Source organism: Colias croceus, chromosome 2 (genome assembly GCF_905220415.1).
Source record: "Colias croceus chromosome 2, ilColCroc2.1".
Taxonomy (NCBI): Eukaryota; Metazoa; Arthropoda; class Insecta; order Lepidoptera; family Pieridae; genus Colias; species Colias croceus.
The window spans coordinates 5495499-5517248 of NC_059538.1; the positions used below are offsets into that span (position 1 = coordinate 5495499).

The following is a 21750-nucleotide window of genomic DNA, read 5'->3' on the forward strand; positions in this document are numbered from 1 at the left end:
TTTATTACAATCGATTTCATTCGTAAGAGTGAATGTCCATTTTATATGTACATATTACGTTTCTGGATAAGCAAGATTGCGTGTGATGAATTCCATTTGATTTAAATCCTTATTTAAAACATAATTAAAGCGATATATTTACTTAATTTTATTTAATTTAGTGTCGTCTGTAAATTAACGAACATTCCACTCGACGGCTTTAAATATTTCAAATTACAAATTATTTTAACATAACGTTCAAATAATTATGATATAACTATTGAAGTGGAATTATTGGCAATTAAAATAATTCGCCTGCAATTGTTTATTTTCCGTTCAATTAATTTAACCCTAATAAATTATGGAATTACAATTTACGAATGAATTTCATTTTGTATAACATGTAGGTATGTACCAAAACACATAACTTTCACAATTTATTCAACATTCCTATAGACGGGCCACCGTCAGCTTATCGACGGAATTTATGCATTTTCAATATAAAAACATTCGGAGAGTCGTAAAATTGAGCAAAAAGTGGTACTTTTATCGGAAATGCAGTAAGAAATGTACTCGCTTTTCGTGTTCATTATTCTGTACGCTAGAATCGATGCAATTTCAAAGGATAAAGATGATTATGAGAGTGGCAGCGACTTAGGAGCTAGTCTAGTGTCGTCATTGAGAAATGATGCTAACTTGGATCTGTCAGTCGACGAGGAGTACGAGGATCTGCGCGCTGAGCTCCTGGCTTACCACTCCGCTCTATCTTCCCTTGCATCGTCACGACGTAAGTATCTCAGCGCATTTGCAATGTATGAGAAAATCGTCGTTTCACTGCAATACATTTTCACTATATAATTTAATTTCGAAATTTACTCGTCAACTAACATAAATTTTCATTTAATGGCATTAAGATAATACCAGAGTTATGCATATTAAAAGATTTAATATCCATTTCGTGTACTTAGGCTCTTTGTTAACGACACCGTGTTGGTCTATTGGAGGCATTTGCATCAATTACAAACTGTGCCCGTTCGATAGGCGCCTCACAGAAGTACCGGGTTGTAAAAACAGATTAAAAGTTTGCTGCTTCGTTTGGAACCGCTATGAAGTACGAGACATGACAGACCAAGGAATTAGCAATTTGGCTTTCCCTTGGAGACCTCAAATTGACTTCGGAGGTGAAGGAATTGTCTTGAAGACAAAGAAGCCAAAAAAGAAGAAGAGAATCAAAACGTCCACTGTTAAACCTACAGAAATAATATTAAAACGTGATGTATTATTTTAAATAAATAAAATATGAGTACGCCAACATTCTATTTCCACCCATGAATAATACTCGCAGTTATGTTTTGAAATTAAAACCGATCATGACTTTATGTATTGCATTAATTATTAACAATCTTCAATCAATCACAATATCGCATGTGCTTTACGAGCATGTCTCTACATTTGAACATATTTTTCTTATCGCTTTTTACAATAACCGAGCAAGTGAAGTTTGATTTTGATAAACCATCAGTTCAAGTTATAACTCGTTATAAGGATATATTTATGCCTGGTCTTAATGGGAAGCCGCAACTAGGTTAGTCTTTAATTCATTTCTGCTTTCGCGTTGGCTAATTGGTGTAATCTAAATTAGTGAATATTTTGAAATATAAGGTACATCGTCGGCGACATGCTGGGCTCGAGGAGGCGTGTGTGTTCATATTCGAGAATGTCCCAGTATGGACTTTGATTCAGGAGTATTTGGATGTACCCAGCGTTACAAAGTGTGCTGCAGGAAAATACGACCTCTGTCACCTACAGTCGGAATAAAGAGGGCTTCAGATATTCTTCCTGAAGCAGAAGAGTCTGATTCTGTTGAGGGTGGTGAGGAAAGCAAAATGCTAATGTTTTTAATTTCTTAACTATAGGTTGCAATAAATTCATCATTGTTCCGAAATAAATATACATTGGAAATGTAATTTACAACTATGTGTTTGTATAATATAGAGCACCTATATATGATGAAAAATCTATGAAATAGGAAAGTTCAGGATGCTCACAATATTACAGTTAAGTTGACATAATATAACAGGCTTCTTATTGTTCAGAGTATTCAATATCTCTTCTGATAACAAAGGCTATCCCTCCTTGATAGGTACCCGTATAATTAATACCTTTTGTAATTTAGAAAATTGTTTTAAAAATTCTGTTGTGCTGGTATTAAATCGAACCGCCATAAAGATACGTCTTGCCTATATGCAGCAGCCATTTTATAATAATGCCGATACGTGGACATTGAAATCAACTAACCAATCATATTGAAATTACATCCAACGTAGGCTGATATTATATTCTCTTTGCCTGCGTTGGGAGATGATGTGGTCACTGTGTGAATATCTGACAAAACCAATAGGATCTTATAGTGATACTTGCTGACCGCTATTTCATTTGTCCAAGTGAATAAAAATATTTTAAATTTCCACAACTCCTTATATTAAATGTTTGCATGGGTTATATTATATATCCGTAAGTTGGGATCAAGATTTTTTAGTAGGTATGAAAATCTTCTCATGAGTTTTTGCCTGATAGGTATTCTAATAAATAGAGATATTGTGAACAATGTTTTGTCATGTGGAACATATTAGCTTTGTCATGCTGAATTTTATTTTCTATAAAATTATAAACAATTCACTATAATATACAGCCAATTGCCTCCTCTGGCTTTTAACCCCGCATAGCACCCGTTCCCGTGTGATTTCCGAGATAAAACCTATCCTATATCCTTTGGCACGACTTATACAATATTGGAACTAAATTTCATCCAAATCGCTTAGCCGCCGGATAGCCGTGAAGACAAACAGACAGAGTTCGCATTTATATTATTAATGGATACTTCACGTTATTTCAATGTCAGAGCTTGGAACTCAATTTTTGAGTATGAGAATTCTCTCAAGTATAAATCCGACAGATTGTCAGGTATTATTAATGGGATATGTCTTATCTTGATTCTTGATTACCTTATAAAGATGACTCGTTTACAACCAGATCGGTTGTTAAATAAACACACCGTGATTAAGCTAACATCAAGCGAATCGTAAATAATAATTTAATAATCAGTAAATTATTTTTTATTAGAGTATATTAAGCTCCTGTTACAAAAATAAGCATTTAGATTTATATATCCGCGAGTTTAGCTATCGTTTACGATGTTTATAGGAACTGTTTGATAAATCTTATGTATTTCCAGGATTTAATAACTTCGAATCTGATTATGTTTGCTAGTTCCATGTACATTATAAGATTACTCACATTCTATTAAGTAAGTATTTATCTACATCTATAACCAGATAATAAAGCAGAGTCATAACCCATGTTACCGAACAACAAAGTTAACAGATTGCCTGTTATATCCGTGAGATATAATTGACCTAACCACTTAAGATAATAAGGATTTTTCTTCGACGTCCCCTGTCAATTTGAACTTGTGCCAAATTAGTTTACCTCATGTAGCAGTATTGTTTCACTAACCATGTTACAAAGGTTGTTTTATATTCTATTTCCGTAATGGATTTTCAAGTGAAAATAAAATTGCAACGGCCAATGTCTTTACATTTTGTTTAAATACATAGTGATATTTTATGTTATAGATTATGACTATTTTATGTTATAGACAGTACTGATTCAATACTTACATATACATTTTCGAATTTAGATGTTATGCCCAGACGATGAAAATTTATATTTTCATCGTTTTTGTTATTCATAAGAATAACATCTTATGAATAACAAAAACAATTTCTTTTTCCCTTAATTCTTACAAATAAAAATTAAAATAAATAAAAGCAAAATGGGTCGACGCAAGAATCAACTAACGAAATCATTTGGGGAATGTCTCGATTGTTTTCGTTACCAAGCAATTGCGATTAATGCTGCCTTCATTTATTTTCATACAAAATTTCTGCGTCACTAATTAAGAAGAGATATTTTATTTAAAAGAATAGTATTTACCATCACCTTTCTTAATTATTTTATAATTTCCACTACAATCAATGACTCTTTAAGTCTATAAGACACTCACTTTCATAAAAATATAATAAAACAAGGACTGTCCGAGAATCATATTATACATTTTAAAATTTTAATAAATGTTAAAACTTTAAGCAATCTGAAACGCACATTTAAGTACTTAATATAAATCTTTCATAAATTGCAGGAGATTTCATTTTAATTATATAGATTCTCAATAGCTTGTGGAGTTATTTTATAAATTTGATTTAAGGATTAAAATATTTCAAAGGAATCTTGCTTCAATCTCTTCAAAACCAGGGATCATCTCGTTTAATTAATTTAACATTTGACGTCAAGCTCAGTCAAGTAATAACAGGGGCAACAATAATTATTCTACGACGAATGTATAATTCCAATATTGTTTTATAAATAAACTCCATTTTTAGGAAATCTTTAAACAAGGTACATATTTGTAGTTTAAAATGAGCTTTTGGACAAAACGAACTCAGATTTTGTCCAGTATCTCAAATCAATTATTTACTTCGCCGCTTAGATTAGATGTTCGTAATCAAATTGTAATAAATAAATCAAAGAAAGTCATTTAGAATTAATGGGTTTTAACTTAATTCATTAATTTACTGGATCCACAACTTTTAATTAATTTGTTTAACATCAAATGTTTTAAAGAACTCTCCATACACTTGGTGAATTTCTAATTAAAATTGTGCGCCACATTCCATATTCGCTAAAGGCCCTTATCTTTTGTAGCAAGTACAACCCTTTCCCTTAAAGGCATGTGTAACAGTTATCGTAATTTCGGTTCTGACAGTTTAAGACCGAGCCTTTATCAAAGGTTTCGGTAAATTGGACTTGAAAACATAAATAGTTTAATTATGTTATTTGCTTTAAACGTGAACGTTTAGATATAATTCAAAATGAAATGAATCAACCCGATGTTAATGGGTAACCAACTCCACTGAGCAATTCATGGCTGTATACCACAGCAATGCTTTGCAATACACATTTGTGGTGTTCAAATCGAGCATTGTTTTTCGTATATATGCGTGTAGGTATTATAATTATAGTGTACCTATCAGTAAATAATATTCTCATCTTGTTTAACTTTGTCTCGTAAAACTTTAACGTAGTATAAAATATCATAGTATGAAAATCTATCTTCGTCCCGGCTTCGCCCATGGTACATATTTACGTTTTCTCTACTTAAGAACCATCCTCGTACTTCAAAAAATTGATGAAATTAAGAATTCATAATTAATTGATGATTAATTAGGAACATAATAGAAAAAGAATTATCGAAATCGGTTCAGCCGTTCACACGTGATACCGTGACAACGCGAAACGGATTTCATTTTTATATGTATAGATAATAACGAACATAATGAGATATACATAAAACTATGATTCTATACAATTCAGGTGAATGCATAAATATTTCTATAATTATATAGAAATTTCTTGCTTTCTCAGCATCCTGCCTATTCTTTAAATGCTAGTAATTTATTTGAATCACCACAGTCAATAAAGGTTCTGCGCAATTACTGTAAGACGTCCAAGGGTCGGCCATAAATCTTAGAATAGGCAGGTTAATTAGACAATTTCTGCAAATGGCGTTGCGTAAATTGAAATAGTGAGAATGATGAGCAAAAACAAGACGTTAGAAAAATATGAAGTGCTTTCCTCTATTGTGCTATAATTGAAACGACGCAGATTTGAGATCTTATTAGATTTATTTAATCTAGAACTTTATTCATATTTCAATGATGCCGTTAATATTCAATAGGTATATATTTTAAAGGCGAATTGAGGTAAGGTTATATACACAATAAGTAATTTTTTATCAATTAATAATTAATGTTACATTTGGGATCGGACTTTTCATTGCATGAATCACCTAACGTTTATATAATATTGAATATCGTACATGTCATGTCAATTAATTACTACATAACAACGCTGCGTTAGCTAATAAAGTATTATTAGTATTATTAGGTTATACGGCACTATAACCTACAATTCTGAAATAGGACTCGCTATACAATACATTGTATAATCCTATATCCATATAACTTGTAATTAGCTTTAAAAGCACTCAGCAAAGTTCCTCGTTTAATTTTTTGTCTTTTTACAAAGTATGAATGAAATAAATAATGAAGGACGAGTGTGTTATCAACAATTAATTGCAAAACTTATAGTCGCACAAGATAATTAATATTAAACGATGGTATCAAAAATCGTCAGCGGAAACTTTTACTAGGTAAAAGTACAGAAAACGGACCCTAGGATATCCGCCTTCGTTGCTTCCTATGCAAATGTAGTGAATACATTTTACAATTTTACTATTTGCATTCAAGCTAATTGCTTTTCCTTTTAACGCCCCGTCCGAACAAACGACCGGTTATTTCTTTGTGCACTTGACGTCTTATCGATGTAATAAATTATACGTAAGGAATAAAGTCTTAAATTGGACAGAAAACAATACTTAATATGTATTTCTTATTATTATAATGATATTAGGTATACATCGCTTTTTGCTTTTTACTTTATATACGTTCCTTGTTCACTGTTATATACAGCTTCGCCGCTACTTAATTGTAGTTATGCGAGCACACTCATAAGATAAATAATTGAACACAAAGTTCCCATAGGGGGGATCCTAATCCACATAGGTAAACCAACATTACCTTATCTTACCCACCCGCCTTGCTAATATAGAATTCGAGAAAGTTCTGCAGAGTTAAATGGGTACAATCAAACTTCTAAAGGCAGGTGACTCTCACAGTGATGGGTCTTTTGAAACAGCATTTGTAATTCATGCTTAAGTAAGTAATGCTTATTACGTTGCAACCTAGCCTTCGTGTCTCTTTTGTACTCTGGAGTGATGCAAAATCTAACTTTAACTAGTAATAAGGTATTTTAATCCATAGAGTAACATGATCCTAACAGCCCTTGATTAGGGCGTATTAAGTGGCCGTAATTTATTTCATGTAATATTCACGCACAAAACGACGCGTTAATGAAATAAATAGTTATAGAGGGTATTCCGCTTGCTTTTAGTGAATATCACTAGCCGGGAATGAGCAAACTTTGTTATAAAATATCAAAGAGATCCGAGTAAACAACTTTCTTGCTTTGTAAAATCTCAAATATAGAGTCGAGTAAAAATATGTTGACATAGTATTTCGGAATATAATCCAAGAACGTATCTCATTTACTTTTGTTTGTTTTGGCTATGCTCTTTTTGTGTTTTACACATTCGGGAACAAGTATAATTCTTAAAACAAAGACAATTGATATTTTAAATATTCGAGCAATGCTGTCATTTATTGTCGAAGTAATATTTGTATATACGTAGCTATATTAACAACTTTAAATTTGCTCAAATGTGGGACAGAATAATATAAACCACTAGATCAACGAAAAAGTCGGGGAATAATTACAGCAAGTTGATAAAATATTCGCGCATATCCAACGTTTATGTATCAACCGTTAAATTAAACTTTATGAATAAAGTAAGACTGAAACAGCCACAGGGTAATTCTAATAAAATACAAGGCTCAAGTTTAGTTTTAAAGAACTCTTCATTTAGTAAGTTCTCTTAGTAGAGATAAGTCTCGCGTTGAACAAAGTTGTTACAGTAGATATGTATGGCTAAACAACTTAGTTGGTGCAACATAATTAAATTAGCTGAATACACGCTACTCGTAGACTAAACACGGGTACATAAAGCTAAGACAAAACTGTTGCACAACAACTTTTTAACTTGCCTTTGTCGTGGATACTATGTTTTAGTTCAACGGAAGCCTGATTTATTTTTATTTTTATTTATTTATAACATTTATTTCAGGTAACAGACAATAAATTGTACAGACCCATAGAATAAATACCTTACAGACTAACATACATATAATAATTTATAACTAAAACTAAGAATATACTAAGCACTACACACAGTTCACGGCACTGGCGGTGTCATATTGCGCTGTATCGGCTTCAGCTGGGTGTTGCGAAGCCGCCCGCGAAACCGCCGGAACACGACACCACCGGGCTAGAACTCCTCGCTCATGAAGGTCGATAGCTGCTCGCTCGGTACACGCACAACGAATGAATTAAAATTCAAATTGTTGCGCGGCTCCAGGCGCTGGACCCTCACGATAAACTTGGTCTTCACCCGCACATACTCCACTACATCAGAAGCTTGGGTGGAGTGGTGCAGGCGGGACACGTACAGCTGCGTCGTCGGTATGGCGGGCCGCAGCAGGTGGTTGTTACCGGTCGGGGCGGTGCCGCACTTGTTGGAGGAGGGCTTCTTTTTCTTCTTCTTTTTCTCTACCTTTGTAAAGCCCTCCTCATCGGGTGGATGTCTATTCACGCCCGACAAGGGTGCCGCACGGCGCGGGGAGTCCCTGTGCTTAACGGGATCTCCATCTCGGATGATTTCTTGCCGCTTTACGGGAGGCTTGGCGGCAGCGGCCGCGTAGCCAGCCGGTGTCGGGTTGGCTACACGAGGCGGGCTCTCCGGGGGAGGCGCGGGTCGGGCGGGGCGCGGCGTGACGCGGTCGACGGCCGGCGGCGTCGTCAAATTCGCTGACTCAAAAGTCTCACATTGCGCTCCACGACGCGTGTTCACATTTGAAACCTCCGTTGACCTACATAATGAAATTGAATCGCGCAGGGCGACGACCTCATTACGCAGCTCGTTGATGGTGGATTGGGAAGCACCAAATTTAAACTCCATGTCCTTTAGGGCCGTCCTTAAAGAAGTGATGTCCTTAAGAAGGCGGGTGACGTCGACGTGGTCGAATGTGACGGGAGGCAGCTTACGCAAATCCTTCGCCACGAAAGTCGGCACGTCGTCCGGATCGGTCTCCTTGAACACCTTGATGATGTCCCGTAGACTCCTCTCTCCCTTCTCGTCCCTCCTGCGAGACGGCATCCTGTCGGCCATATTCAATGCCGAAAAGAGAAGTGATTTGGCGTCACGTATCTCTTCCTCCGTAAAATTGCTCGTGCAAATTTGTTCTATGCTAACTTCATCCATGACATCCAGCTGATACTGCAGGAATGCCAGGACTTCAGAAGGCACAAGCGTAGCGCTCATTGTTGCGAGCGATAACTTCGATAATAAAAAATATTAATTATTTTTTATGCATATTCTGCACAGCGCAATGCGTCCGCTTTTGAGCGCGCATTGCACTAGACTGGCTTTATCCGGCTATCTGGGTACCTATAAAGTTTTGAAACGTAAAAACTCGAGTTGTCTATTTTTATCTTTTTGTTTACTGTGCATTTTAGTTACACCGATGGACTATTTCTTTTTTTTAGGGTCTGTTAGATAAATCTGCATAATTACGTTATTTAACTGAACCGACCCATAAAGTTAAGAACTTTATCAGCAATAGGTTATGAAGTTTGTATTAAGATATTATATTCCGCAGAATTGATCTCGATACTCTTGAAGGAATTCCTATCTCAGCGATTTTATGCTAAGACAAAGTAAAGAATGAGCTTTAACTTTTCAATCAATAATACGACCTTTACCTAGATATGGGTGGATTTCCCAAACCGCTTTTTTACGCGGCAAGGCTGAAAACTATCCTATTTTTTCAAGATATTGTTTTTATTTTTTGTTTTAATCGTAAAGCACAATGTTTATAATATGGCCCTATCATTATAGTTTAAAAATAATTATTATTTTCCAAGAAAATGAAGTAAATATAGGCGATTTCCAATTTTGGTGGCTTGTCGCCGACCTACTTCACTCAATATCAAGATCGATTAACTAAAAACTAGACGTAGGATTCGATTTTAATTTTTATGTAGTCGTTTTATAATAGTTGACCATTCAAAATATATCAATTTAATTATATTAAGTACTGTAGTATAGTTTTACAGGCACAATTTAGGTCTGTCGCCGAGAATTTTCTAATTTTGGTGTCATTTACAAAACGATATTTCTACAAAACACCAGTGATTCCTAAAGCATACAAATTACGTTATGCACTTCATTAAGTCACGCACTAACCGGCTTAGCAGGTGGTTGTGTGCTGTGTCGTACCAATTTCCCGCCAAAAATGTAAGTAAACAGTTTCATTGCAACACCCCCAATTTTATGCAATTTTGGTGTACTTAATTAATCATTCTTGTGACAGTAATATTTTATTGTTATTTTGAGTATTAGTAGAGTTTTGGTTTGTTTATTGTTTAGTAAATATGTTATTATTTTAGTACACGTAGTTTTTTTTTAAGAATTTTTTTCTTGCAATTTCCAATTTTGGTGGGACAATTTTGGTGGTTTTGGTGGCATTTTTAGACCCACCAAAATTGCTTCCTTACACCAAAATTAGAAAATTCAAATAAAAATGTTTATTTACTAAAACCAACATTGCTTCATGAGACCAAAATTATAAAATCAATTAATAAATCGAATTAAATATTAAAGTAATTACTATGAAATCGAATATGAGTCGAAATGTTATGATGTTAGCACAATGTACCGCTGTATGTAGATAATTATACCTATTCCAGATAACAGCGCTGAAAGAGTAACTTTTTTTTACTTTTGTGTGAGCAAACTCATAATGCTTAGGGACTTGCCCATACAAATCACAAAAAATGCTGATATTTTCACAGTAAACTCTACAAGTGTATAGGTATACACATAACACTATTTTTTTATCCTGTAGATAGATATTTTCAAATTAAGAAGGTTTCTGTTACAGGAATCCAAAGAAAAAAACTAAACAAACTAGAGCAGAGCAGTTACAAAGAAAGAGAGAGTCAGAAAGAAAGAGAAAAGAAAACATCAGAAAAGATCCTCTCAAGCTTGAAGAACTGAGAAGAAAAGAACGCGAAAGATACCACAGAAAGAAAGCTGAAGGCAAAATTGTATCGTTGTCCGAATTACCACCTCGAGCCCGTAGACTGAAACGGAGACGAAATTATATTAACTTCAAAGCGTACTGTGAAAGAAAAAAACGAAGAGGTTTACCTTCAATACTGTCCAGTTACATTCCACTACATAATTTACCCATCGAAACAACGTCACAGCCTACGTCACAGCAAACACATCAGCCAATTTCAAATTCACCTCGAGTTTTGCGATCCCATAACAAAAGTCTTACTTTAACCGTTGAAGCTGCTCCTGCTGCTCCGATTGAAGAAACTTTATCCATCGATGCTATTCAAAGAAGCACACCCGTTAATGAGACCGCTTCTCCATTTATAAGTCCCAACATAAGCTGCATACACTCTCCCAGTTCTATGTCTGGGCGAAACAGTCCACAGTCAGATATTTCTACAAGTAGCATCTTTAAACGAGAACTGAACAACCAACTTAGAAAATACCGAGAACAGAAAAAGTCCAAAATAAGATTACTTAAGAAAGCTCTTCTGAAGGAACAACAAAGACTTGAGAGGTTGGAAAAAAATATGAATATAAGTCCAAAAAAGGTTGGGTGTAGCAAACGTATGGTAAGTCCTAAATCAATCAGTCCTAAACAAAAAAGACTACGCAATATTGTGAAAAACTTCTTTGAAGATGATGAAAATAGTCGAATTTGTCCGGGCAAGCAAGATTATATAACAAGAGGTGGATTGAGAAAGCAAAAACGATATTGGAATGATTCTCTAAGAAATTTACATCGAAAATATCTTGAGAATGGGTACCCGCCTATAAGCTATATTACTTTTACAAGAATGAGACCATTTTGGGTTATTAAGCCAAGAATCGAAAACCGTGAGACGTGCATGTGTAAAACGCATGCTAATATGGAGTTTGTAATATCATCTCTGAAGAACAACAAGATTATTCTTGAAAATTCCATAACAGAGGTCTTAAATACTTTGACTTGTGAAAAAACTACGGTTGCCTGTTTACTACGTAAATGTGAGGTTTGTTGTAATAAAATGTTAAGTTTCAAGGAATTTGACAACTCAAAAACCATTTTATACTATGCATGGGAGAAAGCAGCTAAAAGCTATACCTACTAAAAACAACAAAGAAAAATATATTAATGCAATTGCAAAAGTTAACAAAGTGGACACTCCTAAAGATGTTATTAAATTATTTTTAAAAACTATAACGCCCTTTATGGCTCATTGTGGAAGAATTAAGAATCATTACGCTTCTGTAAAGAAAATAAAAGAGGAACTATCTGAAAACGAATGCTTAATACACGTTGACTTCAGTGAGAATTATAACACAAAATATGGAGAAGAAGTTCAAACAGTTCATTTTTCTGGAGGCCGAGGCCATATTCGGTTAGTCTTTAAAATATATAAGTAGGTACAGCCATTAGGATTCATCTTTATATACTAGTACATGTTCTGTCCATCTTTAAAGCTGCACGCTAGCTTTACATGACATGAATTTTAAGGTAAAGTTATTCAGGCAGGCAAGCCAGCCAAGGCAGTCAGCAGACCTGTTAGCAAAAGGCAATTTTTATTATTATTTTTCATTTTTTTATTGCAGTACAAGGTTTTTTTCCATCCAAATATAATTTAGGTGGGGTGTAACAATTTTGGTGGTATCATTTTCAATTTTGGTGTCAAAAAACCAATTTCGGTGGGAGGTCAATTTCGGTGTCAGGAATAACATGATTATTTAAGGGAATATTCTTATTCTGGTTGATAATTTAATTAAAAGATAGTACTATCTAACACCTAAAATCAAATTGAATAAAAAAAAATCATAAACAAAAATTTCCACCAAAATTAGTAAAAAAATGCTAGTTGTTGAAATCCACTCATATAATATAATTTCTTAGTAAAATACAATTTTTATTATCTTATTGCAGTAGAATTAAAATCAATGATTTAAAAAAGGAGCGCGTGTGCCGAGCATACGTTTCAGAAGTGAAACTTCTTTGGCAAGATTGAAAGATACCAAAATCGTCGCTATACTCCATGACGTGACGGTATTACCGCGCCTAACGAAGTTTCACTTCAATAAAATATGCAGATTGTATATTAGGGGTGATATTCGGGGTACTATTTGGGTAGCTTAGCAATATATTATTAACAAATCGTAGCAAGTATGTGTATTAACTCGAGGTATCCGAGTCGGTAACCGCAACACACTTTGGTTGGAAGTGTGATCCGCGGTTAGATTTTAACCCAGAGGAGTTTGGATTAACTTCATTGCTAAGGTAATTTAGCTTACTGCATTTTTTATTATAATACTGGCAACCAGAAGACTTATTAGGTAGGAAGTAATTTTGAATAAGGTATGTTAAGATTTTCATACATATTAGTATGTTATTAAGAATATCTTGGTAAATTTAAAAATATCAGTTTTTATTATTTAAACAATTATTCTTGAAAATTTTGCACATATCTTATTAGCCTATATAATTATATATCATAAATAAGATAAATCTAGCACAAAAGAACATTAAAATCAAAGATGAATATCGAAATAAAAATATACAAATATATGTAAGGGTTAATAGTCACAAGCCATATTATGAACACTATAATATCGATACATTTTGTATTGAAACGGAAGCACTTAACTTAAGATACAATAAACAATTATACGAAACGTGACATGGATAAAGTCGCGAAGAAAAGTGGGTCTTTTATGTGATTTCCTTGAAAATTGCCCTAATAGTCGGCCTGATTGCATTAGCATCGAGTCTCGAAGGAACTTTGAATAGTCTGTATTAGTATAATATACTTTTTGCCAACTCATTTAATAGATATATCGGGTGAATGCGTCTCTTTAATAGACGTATTGACACGGAACGATTTACTGTTATGGTAATACCTTTGATTCTGACACATAATTGGTATTTACGTTGTGATTATTAATTGCAAATAGCGAATGAATATGCAAATACAATTTGTTTTTCCTTTTCAATATAGTATTTGCGTATAAATGTGTGTTTCTATTGAATTAATATGTTGGACTACAGTTATTCAGGTGAAATTTTGAGTATAAATTCACGCAATGACAATTAATTTATGTACATAAATAATGTATCGTTATAAACTTGTTAATTGTTTATTTTTAACAAAAAACTTTTCTCATATGGATACATTATAAAAGCCTGACATTTTATTATATTAGCAGGATATCCGACGTCTCCATTGTATAAAAGTGAACTGTCACTTAGACTGATGATACTCATTACTTTATTTTCTATTTTTAGAAGATTGATGTAGAAAAAGCAATAGCAATAATGAAGAGACGGGAAGATCGCCTAACGATCACTATTTATCACTAAGTACCTTATATTTTATCACAGAAAATTGGTATCTAACGACGATCTGAAATATTGGAAGAAATAACAAGGTTTGAAATTAGAACAAGATTAATGAGATCAATAATAATAATGAACTAAGATACGTCTACAATCAACAATAAATTGTATTAATATTTAATGGAATAAACGAGCTTTATACGTGTTTATACCTTATTTTGTAAACTGTCGACGTTTAATTAAAATCAAAGCTCTACACTAAAGTTACTCGGAATGTAAATGGAATCCTGTACAAAGTTATATGAAATCAACAAGTAGATTACAAACTCTAATCCAAATAATTATCGAAGGAGCTGCTTAACCTGACTGAAATCCCTACCCGCCCTACATCGCGTTTAGCACAATTCCTAGTTAGTAGTTGCTACGGGATCCTCTACGGCGTAGCCTTGTTGATAAGCTACAAGTTTATCCGTAGATAGGTGATACCGTGCATCTGTGTACAGATTGGATATGGGTAGAATTCAAAACAATTTCCTACAATATCTAACCTTTTTTTTTTCAAGTTTGGAAACAATATTTAACCTAACCTAACCTAATGATATAATTAACATTGTAGCTTAATTTAATACACATATAACTTGGCAATTAAAAGTTTGCTTGAGCTAAAATTGAGTTAATGTAAGTGGAAATTACGAGAACACTCGCGAAAACTTCTTAATGGCACATTATTTCATCCCTTTCGCGGCAATGACGCGGTCTACAACTTCCTCAGAAAGGAAGTCATAAATCAAAATGGCTGGGGATGAACTTAAACGAAACGGTTGAGTAACTAATATAAAATGACACATCGCACGATTAAACCCTCCATATTGATTGATAACTTTATTAAGAACACAGACCCTCGATTGCAAGCTACGGCCTCTTTATAATGCAAAATTAAAAAAATCTCATTTACATAAATCAACATCTTTCTTTTGAGACAATACCTCTTCATTGAAGCGTGAAAATCATCTAATGGAAACAATTTTTTATCTATTGCTGAAGTGAAATGAAATCAAACGAGTAAAGTAGCCTTCATTTTAAGAATTATTCTTTAATAAATTCAATACATATTCTAAATCTAATTTTAGCAATAAAACAGAATTGATGGTATGTTAGTAGTAGGTATTTACTTTGTTTTAAACTTTTATCGAGAGATACGTCATGACATTTTATTGAAACAGCCTTCGTTGTGGATTTAAAGTAGGTTGAATTATCATCAGCAGCACGGATATTTTCCGGCTTGTCACGAGGCCGGGAATCCTAATCTCCTGGGCTCTGCCCCACGCCCCAAGTCACTAACGTAACACACGTTTACGACAAACATCTATGTCACACCGTTCCGAACGCTTTAAAATTTATTCTGAATGCCGAATCCAGCTATTTGCATACCAAATTTTATCAAAACGTAACACCGTCGTTGTGACCAAAGATATCAAACTTCGAACCCCACAAATATGTTAAAAGACTTTTAATTGAATGGGTATTACATAGATAAGGCTTTTTAAAAATAATTTTAACTGAAGATAACAAGGAATATTGCTAAAGTTACACAATAATTTTGAATTGAAAGCTAAAATGGAACTGAAACTTTGTGACGATAGATTTTATCGATGAATGCTAATGATTGTTCACTCGAACAATAGACAGACTTAAGCATACGGCTTAAATGTTCAGCTTAGCTTGCTATTCTAAAGTGCAGCTTCAATATAAATCCTAATACTTTCTATATTGGAAAAGTATTTTCATCTTCGCTTCTCTATTTTAAAACATATGACGTCTGATCTAGTTATTAAAGGTAACCAAAATAGCAAGATATTTAAAGGCATCTGCATTAAACCGTCCCGCTAAATATGTAGTGAGCTGATAAATTTAAGTTATTTTGAAGTTATTATTTGACTTAATTGATGGTATATGTTGGATGATGATAGATAGTACATACATAGTCTTTATGCGGTTGTATGTACATACTGTGTGTGTTCACACCTGCCAGACGTCCCATCACTGCTCACATTTTTTTTTAAAGATAAATGTAGATCAAGAGAGTATATTTTTAAATGAAATGATATTTATTTCGATGGCACTTTTTGTCCTGTCGAGTTAATAGTTTCGATATATTGAACACACTTGAACTTCGATTATAGCAGGTAATTGAACTTTCAGAAATATTCAGCATTGTATAAGAAATTGTATATTTAAAATCATTCTCAATATAAAATAAAATATTCATACTGAAATACGAGTAAGGTTCTCAGAAAATGCTTAGTTCGACCATAACGAAATTTCGTGTTGCTAATATATTTTGTTATGACCTAAACAAAATTTCGTCAGTCAGCGATTCAGAATTCAACCCAAGTTTTTGTTACAAGGTCAGTATTATGTGTTAACAGGAGCTTCTTTTGTTACAGGACAGAGGATGGAAAATGAGAAAGGCGAACAATGACAGCATGTCCCCGCCGCGAGCGATGACCCCGGCCGCCGGGGGTCGCGAGCCGCCGGCGGGGCCCATGCGGCACCACGCGCTTCTAAACCCGCCCTCGACACTATATTTCATAAAAAAATCCACGCTTATTAGGCTATACCTATTTTCACTATGTGCAATATCATATTTACGAAACGTCTCTCTACCGCGGATACGCGTGAACTTTAATTTTCCAAAGCGTCCGCTAGTTAAGTTAAAAGCGGCTGTGAATGTTAAATTACGAACTAGTATGTTATATTCCGATTTTAGATGGTTAGTGAAAGCGTTAGAGCAATTATTATTCGTTGTTGCCAAGTGTGTTGTGTGCGTGGCACGTCGTAGGGCCCGTGGGTGGGTCGTACTGGTACTTTTATTGCAATACTGCTCGTTTTCGGAAGGAAAACGAGACGATGACCTACACATAGGTGGAATCTTTCCTATGGAAGGGGAAGGGGGCTGGCAAGGCGGACAAGCCTGCAAACCGGCAGCAGAATTAGCGCTGGCAGATGTCAACGCGAGATCTGATTTATTATCTGGATTCAAACTGCTTCTACACAGCAATGATAGTAAGGTGAGTCAACTTAATATTTAAATTTAATTACATAAAAATAAAATATAAATTCATATGATTACATACATATTTAAGTGGCTCTACACATGAAAATTTCGTTTGATAATCCCGCCGCAGAACATAAATCCGAGGTTTGTATCCAGTCCCAGCGTAAATTAAAAACCAAAGTTAAAACACAGACTTTTCTCTTATTTAAAAGTACGTTATGGCTAATACTAAAAGCCGGCCTCGCGGCCCAAATCCCAATTACACTTTCAATCAACGAAATGCTCATCACCTTGTCGCTTCACTCGAGTGCTAAACCTGATCCATTAGGTTTGATAATCCGACCGTACCTCGCAGTTGAAATCCCGGTAATTACTAAAAAGGTTGGAAATTTGAGCATTCAGGCCATCTATAAAAAATCTACATTCGCAGCTTTACGACAGTAAAGTACTACTGAACCTGACGTTCGATTCAATTATTGAAAATTTATGATCGGCTCACGAAAGAAATTTTATTGGATAGAATTTCCAAATCGACTAAAACTGATTTCCGTTGATACCAGTTCAAGAGTAAAACGATATTTGCATTCTGCATCCCGGGTTACGTTTTCCATTGATTCTTTGGAAACTTTCTATTGATCTCAATTGATTTCAACGTTCACGAACTAGCAATTAAACTTAGTAATTAAGATGCCAATTTTTTTTTGTACTATGAAATTGGGTGGTAGCTTTTTGGGCCTTGATAACCATAATAATTAAATCAAACTCAGTGATTAAGATGCCACTTATTTCATTGTAAGATATAGATTATATAGATGCTGGTAGGTTTTTCTGTGTTTATAACCCAACTGATTTAAGAGAATTGTATGTATAAAATGTCATCTTGCCAACAGTGTGAGCCGGGTCTAGGAGCAAGTGTGATGTACAATTTGCTGTACAACCCACCACAAAAGCTTTTGCTGCTTGCTGGCTGTTCTACTGTGTGCACGACTGTAGCTGAAGCAGCTAAAATGTGGAACCTTATGGTGGTGGGTATTCAAACTATTACTTGTTTATAAATTTTGCTGATAATTGTCTCGTGAATTTAGTAAAAATTATAGTATAATATCATCGTCAAACTTTAAATATATTATGAAATGTTCATGTTTAGAATATACCCGTAGAGTTAAGAGAAATTTTACTAACATATTATCACACAACAATAAAGTGGCTTAGTGTACAATTTAGCATAATATGATCATCAAATTTTAAATACGGTTAATTATTAAATGTTCGTGTTTACATTACAAGGGGTGACTTTAGATACATTTTACCCAAATTTCGTATATAACTTCAATCGATTCGAGCAAACCAACAAATTTAATTAATTGTCGATGCTAGGAGTGCCCACTTTATATAATAACACGTTGTTATTGTAAAGGAAATACGTTTCCCGAATATTAAACTCAAACAGAAGCTCAGAGCCGAATTTTAGTTGGATACATTGTTTGAATAACAATTAATTCTTCGTATCACAATTTTACTTGACGCTGTAAGCTTTTATTTTATTTCTATATGATTGATAAGCTTCATTTAAATCATTACTACATTATAGATATAAAAATCTCTAGATGCAAGCTTTATGTATTATGGGTAATTTACTAAAATTTAAATTTATATAATTAAACACTATTGAATAGAAATTTTAGATTACATTTACAACTGAGATTAACTTTATTAATCTCGCATAAATGTACCTATGTAGTTGTTCTTAGCTTCATTAATTCATATTACATCTACGTATCTGCATTATTTACCTACATATTTAATAAAGCGATTTAATTTCGTATATCATACTCCAAAAGGAGACCAGGCTCTATAATCTTAGTACGACCTCTGTCTGGATTCATATACCCATTTAGAACTTTTTTTATTAATAAAGCCATCTGTATTATATTATTTAATAAACAAGCTACATACGCGAGTAAGTTGTGAATAACTAAAACTACTAACTATGGAATAGTCAAATCAAAATCTAATACGAATGTTAGTATAGTAAATTATGAATAATTATAATGTTGTTTGTCAAACGCGTAATTATTTTGAGCCTCGAGGTCGTCAAATACATTCAAATTCATTATTTACTAGCTTTAGCGTTTAGTTACGTGTTATGACGTATTTTCAAATTATTGACTGTATTTAAACGTATTCATGGATTATCAAAGTTAATTAATCACGATTGTGCCATAGTTATGTTACGGGGCGTCATCGCCGGCGCTATCGGATCGGGCGCGATTTCCGACGCTGTTCCGGACTCATCCATCCGCCACGGTACACAATCCAACGAGAATCAAACTAATGCAGAAGTTTGGATGGTCGCGCATTGCTATTTTACAACAGGCCGAGGAAGTATTTATATCAGTGAGTATAAAGTTTATTTTAAAATATCAACCTCAACTTCTATAATAATTTTCTATTCTGGCAAACGTAAAAGCTTTAGTTTTAGATTTAGAGATAGTAAGTACTTACTTCAACTTCTTCGCAACTACCATTGCATCGCACATACTTTATCGTCCAATTTAATGTAAACAACTGCTAACGTACCTATAATTATCTTCGAATACAAATTTATTGTAAACAAAACTAAATTACGTCACACTTCCATACACTCGTATCTATCTTCTATCTTATTTTTCATTTCTATTGTTACATAATTTGTTCCGCTCCATTTCACGGTTGACAGTAAAATTCAAAACCATACACAAGAGAAACAGACTTACGTCCTCAATAAAGATAAACTTATATCCGCGTGTGAGAAACATCGCGTCTTCCCTCGTCTTATCTTAACATTCCCATAGTTTCCAAACACCCAACCTGTGGATTGCACGATAATGATAAGCAGGTGATTATATTGGTGAATGACAATGTGGGTGGTGTGCGTGTCGCGTACATTACGATTGGAGCTTTGATATTTCAACATCGAGTGGGCCTGACACGCTAATACTCTGACTAGCGATCGACAAACAATATTTTTAAATGTCCTTCAACATTTCAACAATATTCGTTTCAGTCGAGTCGACTCCATAAAGTAGTTTTATTTTTGGTTTATAGGAGTCGTGTCTTTGAAGCATAAATCGTAGATATCGACGCTTAGAATACTGAAGTCTCAAAGTTAAGATCGCTTTGCCAAGTCAGGTTGTAAATAATTCTATTTGGGTTGATTCAACGTAGAATATCTATATTTAAATATCAAACATAAAAACATTCCTTTAGCACATAGCAGCACCCTTTAGAAAACGTTATTTTAACATGAAAGGTCGTATTCGTAAATCGCATCGGAGGAATTGTGGTGGCCCTGATTTAGGTAATCCTTACAATAAAATGCAAAGGGTAAAAATTTAGTAGCACTTTCTGAATCCAATTTTCACAGGTCGGGTCAAACTGATTCCACGGAAATTCAATATTTATTTAAATCTCGTGAAATCGGTACATTAAGTGAAACATGAGCTTTATTATATTACTAGTGAGAAATTATTATTTATAATCCCTTGCGAGTTAACCAACGTGTTTACAAACAATATGTAGGTACTGACGTAAGTTAATTATTCAAAAGTAATAAATGAGTTATTTAAAATACTTTCATTGTAATTTATTTCCTTAGTTAAAAACCATCCGTTTTCAAATGATGTCAATATTTGTATGTTTTATTTATTTTCATTTTGATTTAAACGTTTATTCAGAATTCAATGAATAATGGAACACCCAGTGAGAATTTATTTAATAACAAAAATATTTTACCTGACATGTACACATTGATTCGCTATTTTCAGATTTTGTTACGCTTACGCAAACATATTATATGAAAACTTATGTAAATATTTCCTTCTGTTGGTGCGGTATTATTCATATAATCGATAAATTTATGATTAATGGCTAAAAATACGAATCCAATAAAACCAATAAACAATACACACGTACTTAATACAACATTTTCATTGACACTGAATATGCCGAACATTATGTAATTGAATCCAGAACCGCGAGCGATGAATGGGCGAATACATCCTTGTGTACTCGCGAATGCAACTAGCCGTCGGCTTTATGTGCTTCAGACTTCAATTTTCCAAGCTGACGTAGGTGAAAATCTATTTGCCGGTGGATGCACAGAAACTTTTTATAAGGTTAACGAGTGCTAGGTATACAGTATACTTACTCGCAATGAATGCGCTCAAGGCTTTCACGCGGGCTTCAATGTAATTAGAGCGCCTCCCGTTTTTTCTCCATAAGTGGTTTTGGAGCGTTTTTGCACACTCGCTTTGTTTACACGGTAACCGAAAAAAGCTGTTTAAAGTGTCAACATCTATTTAGGCCTGACCTTTAGCTTGGTTTATATACACGTTAAAAGTTTGCTTACAGCTGTTGTAAGGTGTATATGCCTAATATTTTTATAACTTGCGAAGGTAAATTAGTTAAGAATTCTCAAAGAAAAAAGAAAAAAACATACCTAATTATATTATT

General features: G+C 33.9%; 3 protein-coding genes across 3 annotated transcripts in view; 2 read left to right on the forward strand and 1 right to left on the reverse strand.

Annotated features, from left to right (window-relative positions):
* LOC123701756 (gamma-aminobutyric acid type B receptor subunit 1) overlaps positions 1-21750 on the forward strand; it is a 95473-nt gene that overhangs the window by 41866 nt on the left and 31857 nt on the right. Inside the window, exons 2-4 of the mRNA XM_045649312.1 lie at positions 16646-17269; positions 18147-18281; positions 19483-19653. Coding sequence (XP_045505268.1) covers positions 16661-17269; positions 18147-18281; positions 19483-19653 — 915 coding nt within the window. The 5' untranslated portion in view covers positions 16646-16660. The remainder of the gene's footprint in view (positions 1-16645; positions 17270-18146; positions 18282-19482; positions 19654-21750) is intronic.
* LOC123701765 lies at positions 445-1301 on the forward strand. Its single transcript, XM_045649324.1, has 2 exons — positions 445-766; positions 948-1301. Exons 1-2 carry the CDS (start codon positions 547-549, stop codon positions 1265-1267), a joined length of 540 nt encoding a protein of 179 aa, XP_045505280.1. The 5' UTR covers positions 445-546; the 3' UTR covers positions 1268-1301.
* On the reverse strand, positions 8042-9094 carry LOC123699938. Its single transcript, XM_045646989.1, has one exon. It carries the CDS (start codon positions 9092-9094, stop codon positions 8042-8044), a length of 1053 nt encoding a protein of 350 aa, XP_045502945.1.

Bases quoted from the DNA above. Each gene is read 5' to 3' on its own strand.
- LOC123701765 (XM_045649324.1), top strand. From the start codon at position 547: ATGTACTCGCTTTTCGTGTTCATTATTCTGTACGCTAGAATCGATGCA. The intron at 767-947 runs GTAAGTATCTCA...TCGTGTACTTAG, and splicing joins TTCCCTTGCATCGTCACGAC to GCTCTTTGTTAACGACACCG.
- LOC123699938 (XM_045646989.1), bottom strand. From the start codon at position 9,094: ATGAGCGCTACGCTTGTGCCTTCTGAAGTCCTGGCATTCCTGCAGTAT.